The sequence below is a fragment of the Heptranchias perlo genome, chromosome 13, assembly GCF_035084215.1.
Source record: "Heptranchias perlo isolate sHepPer1 chromosome 13, sHepPer1.hap1, whole genome shotgun sequence".
Taxonomy (NCBI): Eukaryota; Metazoa; Chordata; class Chondrichthyes; order Hexanchiformes; family Hexanchidae; genus Heptranchias; species Heptranchias perlo.
The window spans coordinates 11625583-11638636 of NC_090337.1; the positions used below are offsets into that span (position 1 = coordinate 11625583).

The window sequence follows — 13054 nt, forward strand, 5'->3', positions numbered from 1 at the left end:
TCTGCCCATTTCTGCAGCAACATACCAAGGGGAATGGGGCTGATTGGATAGCTCTTTCGAAGGGCCAACACAGGGATGATGGGCCAGATGTGTTGTGTGATTCTATGATATCAGAAAAAAATTAGGAAAACCAACAGAAACCATGAGGGGAAAAAAAAATGAAGAAAAAAAGCAACCTGAGAATAAATTGCAAGGGATGATATTTCTTGTAATAAATTCAGGAGAATGGCTGCTTTTCTGCTCAATTAACAGCTTGCTAATGACATTTGAGTCTTTGAAACCTATTTGCAAGTGTGATTTTGTTGGCAGATTGTTAATAACAGAGAAAAACGGTTATTCTCCTGTTTTTTCCGCTGAGAAATTTCAATTAACCTTTTGAGTAATAAATCGTAATTGTAGCTTTAAAATCCTGCAGGCATACTTCTGGAAATCCAGAAAGGAATCGCAGAGTGACACCTTCAGTAAGATGCTGTATCTACAGAGATACGTACAGAAGCTGGGACCGTATCAGAAGACTCAAACTGAGTGAGATTATTCTATCAACTCACACCATTGGAATATATTTCACGAGTATACAGGAAAATGATGACCTTTGCGTAAACAGTGTGCAAATCAGTAGGTTCGCCATCCTTTGCCAAGTTCAAAACTGGACAAAGAATCAGAGAAGTCTGATAAGAACAGGGCAAAGGGATGGAGGAGGGGGGGTGAGAGAGAGAAGAGCAGGGGTGTAGGATTATGATTTGATATCTGATCAGTGCTTTCTGGTTAGTAAAAGGTAACTGAAAACCTCAATCATTAAGGCCACTAAATTCTAAGAGAGAGATATTGGGGAAAAATAAACATTTTAATAATTAAAGTTTTGCTGTGCAGTTTATGTTTTAGATATTTCTGGACACTGATCAAAATTCAAGTGCGTCTGGTCCAAAAACTGGATGCATGATACTATTTCAAAGAAGCTGACTTGCTTGTTTTATTTTCTCCAGTACTCAATGGATAATGTTAATCTTGAAGATCATTACTCACTCTGTTTTCAGCAATGGTTTGACTTATTCGCTGAGTGGCACTGCTAATCTTACAGGATCTGACCCTGATTAAGATACTGTGCTCAGAAGTCATCATCCTCAGATATAATCATTATCACAAGAATCGACCCATCGCACATAGAAATGAGCATCAGCAAACACACTTCCATATTTAGAGCCAAATTAAATATGATAAAAGTAAGACAGAGGCCAAAATAAAAGATTTACCTCCTCCAGCCCTACAACCCTCCGAGGTCTCTGCGCTCCTCCAATTCAGGCCTCTTGCACATCCCTGGTTTTCAACAGCCTAGGACCTAAGCTCTAGAATTCCCTCCCTAAATCTCTCTGCATCTCTCTCCTCCTCCAATGCGCTCCTTAAAACCTACCTCTTTGATCTGTCCTAATATCTCCTTATGTGGCTTGGTATCAAATTTTGATTACGCTCCTGTGAAGCACCTTGGGATGTTTTACTATGTTAAAGGCACTATATAAATGCAAGTTGTTGTTGTTGCTGTTGATGGCACTCACCTGACCATGACTCTTGCAGGCACAATTATATTATTACTTGAAATATTTGTGAAAAAATATAAAAATCTATCTGCATTTTGTAACTCGGATAACATTAAATTAAGTCCTGGTGGTTACATGTAAAGAGAGTACAGAAAATGGCCACCTGCAAATGCATTAGATAATGTAAGAGCACAAAGCACAGCCATTAGCCTTTCTGTAACACCTCTTAGTGAGCTGTTCCTTTCCACGACATGATATCTGGTGGTCATTGGACTTGCCCTGACACCTTCCTCGATGTCTATATCATGATTTCAATGAGTGTTGTTATTCCTGCACTGACATCTCGCACCAATGATAATTTTTTTTTAAATGTGTTTTTAGGAAACTTCAAGGAATGGCCAAGGCCCATAGTGCAAAACACAATGATGGTTGAAAAGAATTAGGAGAGAAGACTAGGTAAACGAGGAAATAGATGTTAGGTGCAGACTACCTGTCTGTTGACCATAGCAGAAAGGAGTTGAAAAGTTCTGGGAAAGATTGAGCAAGACCCCATGTGATGAGTCTCGATTTTAACACAGTGAAGATTCAGGGAGGAGGAAGGGCATGACAATACAGTGGAATCTCATTACCTGCATCCCACTTACCTGCCTGAACTTTTAACAGAACAAAACCTTGCGCGAGATATTGCTTCATTGCACAGCCCACTAAACACCGATCTCCTCTTGTCTAATGAAAATCAACTGCTCAGCCCAAGAAAGGTTAAATTCCATTTATGTTATGTATTGTACTTGTCTTCATTCCTGAGCCTAGGGCATTACTGTACCATACATGCAAGACTAAAATGTGTGGACTCTCAATTATCCTCCATTATTTCCTGGAGGCAGGGTTACCTTACCAGAGATAGTCAAGGTTCCTTGTCAGACATCCAGTCTTGGATGAGTCTTAGCCCCTTCCAGCTAAACAGTGGGAATACTAATGGCATTGTCTTTGGCCCCCACCCCAAACTCTGCTCTTTTGCCACTGCCTCCATCTTCCTCCCTGGCCACTCTGAGACTGAGCCAGACTGTTCGCACTTTGGCTGTGTTTCTAACTCCACATCCTCTCTATGACAAAGACTGCTTATTTCCACCTGTGTAACATCACCTGCTTTAAGGCTTACCTCATCCCTTCCACTGCTGAAACCTCCAAACCAGATTACTCCAATGCTCTCCCATCCCTCACCCTTCCATAAATTCCACTTCATCCAAAATTCTGCTGCCGCTATCCTATCCCCTCACCAAATCCCACTCACCCATTACCCCCAATTCTCAATGATCTACATTGTCTCCCATTCCTCCAAAACCCCAGATTTAAAATTCTTCTCCTTGTTTTTAAATTCCTCCTTTTCCTTGCCCTCCACACCTCTGTAGCTTCTTCCAGTCCTACAACCCACCCTCCCCTGAATGCTTTGTTCCTCCATCTCTGGGCTGTTGGGCATTCCCCACTATTGGTGGCCGTGCCTTCAGCTGCCTCGATCCCGCTTTCTAAGATTCATTCCCTATTCCTCTCTCTGCCTCTGTACTTCCCTCTTTAAAGCCCATCTTTTTGGTCTCACCCCATCTAATCTCTCCTTTGCCTCAGCATCATCACCACAGGAGGTTTTTCTACATTAAAGGCACTACATAAATGCAAGTTGCTGCTATTTTTGTTCCATTGCATTGAGTCCTGTGTACAGCTTCAGGTGCACCATGAGGACTATTAGCAACCAATGGGAAACACAAGCCCTCAGAACGCACCTGTTATGACCTACATAGAAAAATTTCAACCACCTTTGTATTTTTAAGTCTCTTCAGTTAAAGAATAAGTAGAATATTGTATTGGTTTGGTGCATTAATAAGTTTATGACATTCCTCAGGACCAAAGAACCTCAACTGACTGGTCTTTGTCTGGATTAGTTCATTCAGTAGGGTGGAAATTCCATAGCTCTGGATTTGCTAAGTAGGACCTCGTTGTATTGTGCTCTAGATTACTAGAACTCCAGATTCAATAAAGGCCACCCAAACCCCAATGATCCTCCCTCCTACAGGCAATTTGCTGTAATGCTTGTTACGTCAGCAATACCGCTAGGCGCTACTGTTTGAATTCCACGAGCCTGACGGGGCCAGTACTCGATCCCTCATTGGCAAATAAATCCAGAGTTCAATACAGCAAGGTCCAACTGTACAATGTCAAAGTATACTTTTGTTCACAAATTGTAGGATTTTTTACCCTCACTGGCCCCAGTGCCACATGATGCATGTGCTGATTTTCTTTCTTAGAACCTATTACCTGGTTGATCTGATTTTGCAAGGAGGTCAGCAAGCCTTCTCGCTGCTCATCCTGCCCCTTTAGGCAGGTGAGGACCAAGGACAGGAATGGCTGTTGGCTCAACAGTGACATGCTATGGATTAAAAAAAAGTAACGGACAGAGGTTAATCAAGAGACAGATGCGAACAGAATAGAATCTTATCGCTGATTCTGACACAATTCCAACTGAAGCACATGTTCCAATTCATCATATAAAGACTCTTCATCCAAATGAAGCTTGGGTGTGGGGGACAATGAATTACAGAAGGAGGAAAATCAAAATCAAAACGGGGGTAGAAATGCTGAGGTGGGGGTGCTGAGTAGCTGCTGTGGAGTGACGGTTAGATGTTCTGGGGCAGGAATGACTAAAGCACCTCGTGCAGAAAGCACTCATTTATTTTTAAATAATCTGGCTTCAGACAAGTGCACATACAGAAATAACTCAGGCTGTGGATTACAACATAGACTGCCAGAAGGCAGTGGTGTTATTTCCAGCACTATAAGGCATTTCCTTTGTGTTGCTACCCACATCATCACCACGTGTAACTGCCCAACATCCAAATTGTTTCTTTTAGAAAGAATTTTAAAGTTTTAGTTTTACGTTTCCCTGGCCTTTTTTTGTTACAATCATCCTTTAAGTTAAATCCCTTCATGGCCTTGCTCCGCCCTACTTCTGCACCTTTCTGCTGCCCTAGGCATTCCCCAGCTCTCCCATCTTGTCCCTTCAGTTGGCACAGCAGCCAGCATCCTACTCCCTGGAATGCTCTCCCTAAACCTCTTTACTTCTGCATCTTTTTTCTCTGCTTTAAACACCTCCTCAAAATCCATCTCTTTGACCAAGATTTTTTTGGCATCCTTCACTCCTTCGATGCTCATTCACCATATGCTTTTCGTAAGCACTTTGGGCTTTTTTTTTTAATGTTAAAGTCGCTACTAAATAAATGGACATTATTGCTTTCTCGCCACTTTGCTCTTCAGCTAGCCCCCACCACCACCCTTTCTCCTGAAGGGAATGATTCCTTGTATTGGTCACTTTCTAGTACTTCAATAAAATGCCAATTATTCATGGAATCTTACAGCACAGAAGGAAAACGATTATGTCTGTACCAGCTTTCTGAAAGTGTTATCTACTCAGTCCCATTTCCCTGCCATTTCCTCATACACTCCTGCATTTTAGTTTTTCAAATATTTATCCCACTCCCCTTTTAAAAACTATTATGGATTCTGCTTCCGGTACGGCATTTCACGTCTGAACACCCGCTGAGTAAAAGAATTTCTCCTGACCTCTCCCTTCATTCTTTGGTGTTTATCTTTCCATTACCCCCTCCAGTTACTCACTCAAGAACCAGTGGAAATTATTTTTCCCAAATTACCTTATCAAAATGTTTGATGATTTTAATCAGATCTCCTCTTAACCTTCTCGGTTCTCTGCTTTAGCTTAGTTTGTCTGGTCTGTCCTCATAACTAAAGCCTTTCATTCCTTGCGTCTTAGTGAATCTCTTCTGCACCCACATATAATCTTGCATAGTCTTCCTAAAGTATGGTGTTCAAATCTGGAGCCAACATTTTAACTGCAGCTTAATCAATGCTCAGTACAGGCTTTGCATTATCTCTTTTTGTACTCTATAGCCCTTTTAACAAAACCTAGGAGCCCATATGCTTTTTATATACAAAAAACACCGTTTTATCAACTTGTCCTCCTACTTTTAAAGATTTCTATATCTAACCCCCTAAGTTCTTCTAATCTTTATTAAAAAAGTTTTATCACACATGAGCCTTGAATGAGTGTCAGCAGGCTATCTGGCTGTAGGAGAAATCACAGCCAAGCCCAATCCTGTCCTCACTTGATGTCCACATACATGTGCTTTGGGCAGGAGTAGCAATCAGGAGTTGGAACCTTTTTTCCCTTGCTGAGCTCAGGAGTGCTGAGGATAATTGTAGTACAGTCCCCACCACTTACACCATTCATGCTTATCCTAAACAGCTGCCTATATCGGGCTAAAATCACGCTAACCATTTGCCATTACCATAGCCGTCAATTACAAAGGCGCTGCTTAAACCATATTAAGCAAGCTGGCTATTTTGGATCAGTTCAAGCAGCTGTTTTCACCTCGTTAAAGTGCAATTACCTGTCATTAAGTACTTTCGGGCAACCCCGTCGCCTTCAGGTGAAACTGACCAGACTGCTGTGTACCTCAGCCCCGTTCAGCTCTCCAACACTACAGGTGAAACTGACCAGACCACTACCTCCCCCTCTCCCGTTGGGATCATCACTGGGGCATTTAGACAGAGCAGGAAGTGGAGAGGCAGAGGATGAAGGTTGCCTGTGTGCTTTAAAAAAACATTTTGGTTACAGCAGACAAATTGGGTTGAAACCAATGCGCCTGCTATAAGCGCTGGGGACTGTACCTCAACTGCTGCCCCATTTGAGGTCTGCTAATACAGATTGGGGAATCAAACCTAGGACTTTCCTGGTATGTTGTTTTTTTTTAAAAACTGTTTTATTATAAACATTTGCATTACAACGGGAATAATACTCTACCTATTACCCCTGGTTCTTTTTTTTTCAGTTCCTTCTAATAAATTTGCTGCCATGGTAATTTTCTTACCTTTTCTGCTTTTGTCTGTCTCTTTCTTTTTTAGATGATGACCCCAAGTGTTGACCTTTCTCGAGCTCTTCTCCAGCAGCCTTTAAGACTCGACCCTGAACGGATGTGGGCAGTTTTGCAATCAGCGGTGCCACCAGCCAAACTCCTTTTCTCTCCGAGCAACTGAATGTAAACCACACGCACACACACACATACACACACACAGAGCGAAACTCAGCAAATGGAGATTTTATTTTCAGGTTTTTATTACTGCAAAAATCTATTGAAACATCAATCAAATGGAGACAGTTAATCTTAACTCATTTAGAACCTTGTGGCTTTCAGCAAGCAAAGTCTCCAACTGCAAAAAGGGAAACTGCAGTATGTACCAGAGACTCACAGAAAAGATTAAAGAGAGGGGGGGGGGGAAATGCTGCAAATCTGAAATATAAACAAATATTCTCGAAATACAGAACAGGTCTATCAGCACCTGAAAAGAGAAGTTAGTGTTCAGATCAGAGTAAAAACAATGGGGTGTCTTTATTCAAATGTTAACCTATCTTTTCCCTTTTTAAATGCTGAGTGACTTGCTCCACATTTCTAACTTTCTTTTCATGTCCTAACACAAAAGCCTCACTTATCACAAACCTCTAAGCACTACATCATCTTTATTACATCTGCTGCAAAGCAACCCCAGACTGTAAAAAGTAGGAATGCCTGGTAGTGAAATTAGAGCAATAATTCAACCTCAAGACTGTGCCTGGTGATGCTTTGTAAAACACTGGGGGTTCACAACAGTTTACCGTGTACCATGGACAAGCTCATACTGAACTCTATGCTGGAGCTCGTTCACTTCAGTGAAATCATTATTAATAATACTTGCTTTTATATCGCATCTTGTCACGCAGAAATGTCTCAAAGCAACAATATTTGCATTTATATTGTGCTCCGTCATGTCGAAAGATCCCAAAGCGCTTCACGTGGGTTATTTTATAATTGGGTGACTATTATGTAGGCAAATAGTCAGCCATTCTGTGGCAGCAATGTCCCACAAACCGCACTGGCATTAGTTGAGAGGGGAATGCTGGTCAGCGCACCTGGTGAACACGCAGCTCCTCTTCAAAAAGTGCCATGGGTTCTGTTTGTTTAAACACTTGTCTGAACCACCAGAACCTCAGTTAAAGGATGGTGAAGAATAGCAGAGAGAAGTGGCCAGCTGTCATTCCTCTACAGGATGCTGACTGGAGCAACAGCACAGGAGTTGCTGGAGTGTTTAAGCTAGACGCCAAGTTTATGCCAGGAACACAAGATCTGCTAAGTTACATTTGACATTCTGCATTGAGCTCCCGATGGCTCAGCTTTTAAAGGCATTGTAAAACTCAGCCATTCAGATCAGAAGGTCCCAGGTTAGGAACGTACAAAATTGACGGGCAGGCAAAGAGCAGCTGGTCCATCGAGCCTACCCCACACCATGATTGCTAGAGCATCATGACTGGACACTTCCTTACACGGCCCCACCACTGCCATGTAATCTCATGGGAGGGTCAAAAAAAAGAGAAAAAACCCAGGGCCAATAGCAGAAAAAATACCGTGGAAAATCCCTCTCTGACCCCCTCAGACGATCGAAACCAGACCTGGAGATCAAATTAGATTCTGGTCTGTGCTGAGTCAGTTGATCTCAATCTCAGCCAGCCTAGGCAGTTGAGGCACTGTAACTTGCCTCAAGATCCCTGAGCAAGGGAAGGTGAAAAATCGGGTAGAATTTTTCCTCCTCATAGCCATTCAGTGATCCCTGCTGGAAAATCCTTGTACGGACATTGAGGACAGGATCATGTTCAACTGCAACAGCTTCCACAGTCCAACAGCCTGCCAACACTCACGCTTTAGGCTCACACATCAAGACTGATCAAAGAGGTACTAGAGACTGACTGGTGCCTGCAGAACTGTACCCCAATATGAAGAAGTGCCTCCAGGAAATAGGGGAGGGGGAAGGGGAGAAAGGAAAACCTGGCCAAAGAGAGGATCAGCATACTGTGAGAGTACTGCTACAATCCTGCATTGAATGCTATTAGTGAAGCTTCACACACCATTTGCCCAGTCTGTTGAACTCTCTCTCACACTGTGCTGCTATCTGGAACTCTATTCTTTAGACAGAGGAGTTCAAATGCAGAGTTAAGCATTGACTTATCAAGCCAGGATTGCTGGGCCATGAACCAGAGAATACTGGAGCTGGAGAATACAGCTGGTAAATGTCAACTTGCTGTTACCCGTCAGCACCTCAGACAATTTCTCCAAGCCTTCCAGTAACTACTGGTGTCAAATCTGTACGCCACCGTCATTACTATTGCATCTAGCTGCATCCTGCTATGCCAGCATATACAAGTAAAGAAAATCAGAATAATTGTAACTCATCTCTAATCCCATTCCCTGCTGCTCAGAGTGTGCTTTACCTTAGGAATGTCTTTTTGCCATTCTGCCTTGGGTTACTATTTCCATTGTTGCAGTTATTGTTTGGGTTGAACAGCCCAATTCCAGCTGTCACAACACTACTGTTCAGCTCAGCCGATTGCTGGAAGACCTCAATGGTGGCCTTGGCGATATTTTCTAACAACGAGTTCATCTCAGCAACTGAAGCTGGACCCTGCCAAAAAATAATCAGTAAAAAGTGCAACAGCTTTGGAAGCACATATCTCAAGAACAATATTCAACATCATCGTGACAAGAACTGACTGTATGTTTCAGCTCTATTTACAGCTCTATGTCAACACCGTCAAAATGCAATGGGTGGCCTTGCAGGTAATGGAATTATCTTTCTTCCTTATATAGGCACGTCCAAATGTATTTAACTGTTAAAATCAAAGTAGCTATTAATGCTTTACCCTTCTCCCACTGCAGAAGCAATTGGTGGCAACCACATCAACATCATTGACTGTACTAAGAGGAGGAAACATGACTTCACCAATTTCAACAGCTCCTATTATTATTACAGCCATGATAACAACGACATAATATATTAAAAGTCCTGCATATAGTGCACATATCTTACCAATATCACAATTACATTGTCACTCTTTAGCTGTCACACCTCAGACACCAGCCAATAGCACATCCTTTGACACACCACGAAAAACACCATGGGAGATCTGCTAGTATACACTAAGTATAAAGACAATACAATTCACACACTGGTAAAATGATTTTTTTTCATTGTATCTTGTAGTGTACGACATCATGTTTGCACTAATACTGGATCATCAGCATTTGCCTGAATTCCATTCCAGCCTTGTTACCACGTTAAAGCTTTTAATTTTATTTAAATTTGACCATTTCTGTTTTTATGTGTCACATCTATTTCTGCAATAGGATGCAAATTATGCATCTGTGATTTCTGGCCATGGTAAAACATGCACAGGCCAACACCATTGTGATGCAACATACCCACAGGAGCTGATCATTCTTAGCCTTCCAGGTAAGTCAGATTCTATTTGCTATTAATGTCCCATAACATCACTGCTGTGACTTGGACCACAGAAGTAACATTCTAATAGGTGGCATGATGAAGTCAAATACACCAGCATGTGCATGTGTAAGTGGCTACCTGCACTACACTTGTGCTTACTACTGCAAGTCCCAAAGTCGGTTCAACAACAAGGCTTATATTGATTCATTTGGGAGGACTTCACATATTGTAGACATATATTCCAACTTCCCTCCTTGATCAGAAGGATGTTCTGGAGTCAGGGTTTTAAGATTTTCTTTTTGAAAGTATCAGCTCACAAATATATTTAAAGTTATCACTACATCCCTGGAATCACATCCAAAAAATAACAGAATGATTTGCATATCTTTTCATCCCTTCTTAATATAAAAATGTTGCTTTGTTTTTAAACAGAAGATACATACCAGAACATATTATTTTACCTTATTCTTAAAACAAAATTAAATACTTCATAAACTAAAGGTTAAGTTTCAAACTGGGAGGCCAAGGCTGTAGGGGCTTCAACAGGGAGTTTCCAAGATCATCAGATTTTCTGCACATTAACTTACTGAATGTTTATTGAATTTTTGACTTAACAGCACATTATAACAGCTGCAAGCTAATAAATTACAATTTGCAAAAATGATAGCACTGTTTTCACTTGGACAGTTGACAGGAGTGTGTCAAAATCAAGAGGGAGTCCCCGTGCAGAAAATTTCAAGAACTACCCTTTTAAAATGTTATATATTAAAACAAGATTTATCTGTTTAAAATCCATAGTGGGAAGGAGAAAATGGGTAATAATAAATATTACAGCCTGTGCTTTATACTCACCGGTTCCTTCATGCATTGCTTGATCATTAGCTGGAGCTCCAACCACGATTGTCTCAGAGTCCATTGGTCCAAATTCTAAACAGAATTAAAGACAGGAAGAAAAATTCCATGGATCATCACTTAGCACCTTTATTGTGTTGGACAACCTCAATCATGTTTCACTCAAACATTGGGGAAAAAATACAGAAAACAATGTGATTAACTTGTAATTTTAAAATAACGCCTTGTTCAATAATGTACATGTCTGGCTTAGTGTCACACTTAGACCATGGTAATCCCAAATTTTATTTTTCATCTGTAATGATTTAATCATTCTCATACAGTGAGCAAGGTCATAACAATCATCCTCAGTGCTCCTTCCCCAGTCTATGGGTAACAAATTGGCAATTATGTAATCATTCAACAAACTTTACAACAAATATAATTTTTCTCAACTATGATTGCATATGAAAAATATTTGTTCCAGCAAATTAACATATTTAGCGGCTCTCCATCCGAGACCCTTCAAATGAAGCTTTTTACAATCATTGAGTTACAGTGAAGCTCTCCATTATACCGAGCAATTCTCCTCAGCAAATTACTTGTTCTGTCACCGTGCACAAGACTAAGAACAACAGAGGAGATTATAACCCAAAGTGTTTAGTTGACAAAGTACTCATTCAATTTCAGTACTTGGCTATTTTTCCAGATCTTTATATTAAAAAAATATGAATCCTGATATACTACTTCTATTTAAAACACCTTCAATCGTAAAGCACCTTATCACAACTCTCTGAAATGTAACAAAGCACTTCATACTTAATGAATTTCTTTGAAGTACATTGACTTGATATGCACAGAAGATAGATGCCGCAAACAACTATGCGTGACCAACTACTCTGTTGATTGTGGGAGAAATGTTGGTCCAAACAGGAGAGCTCTCTGCTGTTCGATTTAGCATCGATCAGGATAACCTGACAGTTTAACGTCTCTTACAAAGGAAAATCTGACAACGTGACATCCCCCCAGTTCTGCACTGGAACGTCAGCCTAGATTATGTGGACTCAAGAGGTAAATTGTGCTACCAGCTGAGCCAAGCTGATACTTCATTGAAATCCCTGAGAGGCTTTTTTTAGGACAAGATTATAGTTATTAATAGATTGTGTTTTTCAAAAGCAGGGCTTTAAAGAGTAGGTTTTATAGACTTCTAAAAGGCACAGTGCCTTTTTATCTTATTACCTGTTTATATTGTACATTACATTAGTTAGATGAACAATTCTATATAAAAAAAAGTTTTAAGCCTTTTGACCCAAGAGAGAAATCTTGCTATATCTTCACTCCTAATACCTGAAGGATGTGCTTGATATGTTGACGCTGAGGATTGTCTCCTTCCACACATTCCTTAAGGCCATGCGGGTAACAGATAAGTTGCAGAAGTTGCCGTGCTTGTTTGTTTGAGAGAACTGGGTCTAGTATTAGATCCTTATCTGTACACAGTCGCTCCGGCTCCTTCAAGCAATGTTCCCCCACCCACTCCTGCCAAGAGAAAAGTGAAAAGCAGAATGACATTTTGAAACACAAGGTGCATTGACTGGTAAAGAAAAGGGACACAAGTCAATGGCATGTAGTGACATATTATCCATTATATAACAAAACAAGTCAGCTTCTTTAAAAAAAAGTTATATATGGTCATCTTTCACGGTGAAGTTGTAGTGTCGTATTGTTCCCACATTGCATAGTCAAGTGTTTGCACAAATTATAACAATAAATCCTGATACATACAACAGCTTGCATTTATATAGCACCTTTAATGTAGTAAAATGTCCCAAGGCGCTTCACAGCAGCATTATCAAACAAAATTTGACACCGAGTCACATAAGGAGATATTAGGACAGGTAAAGCTTGGTCAAAAATGGAGGTTTTAAGGAGCATCTTAAAGAAGGAAAGAGAAGTAACAGTTTATGGAGGGAATTCCAGAATTTAGGGCCTAGACAGCTAAAGGCATGGCCCCCAATGGTGGGACGAAGGATTCACAAGAGGCCGGAATTGGAGGATCGCAGAGATCTCGGAGGGTTGTAGGGCTGGCGAAGGTTAGAGAGATAGGGAGGTGTGAGGCCATGGAGGGATTTGAACACAAGGATGAGAATTTTAAATTTAAGGCATTGCTGGACTGGGAGCCGATATAGGTCAGCGAGCACAGGGGTGATGGATGATTTTGTTTCCTGAAAGTGACAACTCGTGCTGAGGGATGGTTCCCCAGGTACCTACTGCCTTGCCCAAGCGGCCATTCTTCACAACAACGATTTGCATTTATATAG

General features: G+C 41.0%; 1 protein-coding gene across 6 annotated transcripts in view; it reads right to left on the reverse strand.

Moving 5' to 3' along the window:
* The window catches only part of LOC137331279 (mediator of RNA polymerase II transcription subunit 12-like protein), a 482895-nt gene that overhangs the window by 80042 nt on the left and 389799 nt on the right, over nucleotides 1-13054 (reverse strand). For all 6 annotated transcript variants that reach the window (XM_067994976.1, XM_067994975.1, XM_067994977.1 and 3 more), the window contains 5 exons: nucleotides 12084-12272; nucleotides 10758-10832; nucleotides 8896-9086; nucleotides 6467-6628; nucleotides 3840-3951 (listed from right to left, as the gene is read on the reverse strand). In XM_067994976.1, coding sequence (XP_067851077.1) covers nucleotides 3840-3951; nucleotides 6467-6628; nucleotides 8896-9086; nucleotides 10758-10832; nucleotides 12084-12272 — 729 coding nt within the window. The remainder of the gene's footprint in view (nucleotides 1-3839; nucleotides 3952-6466; nucleotides 6629-8895; nucleotides 9087-10757; nucleotides 10833-12083; nucleotides 12273-13054) is intronic.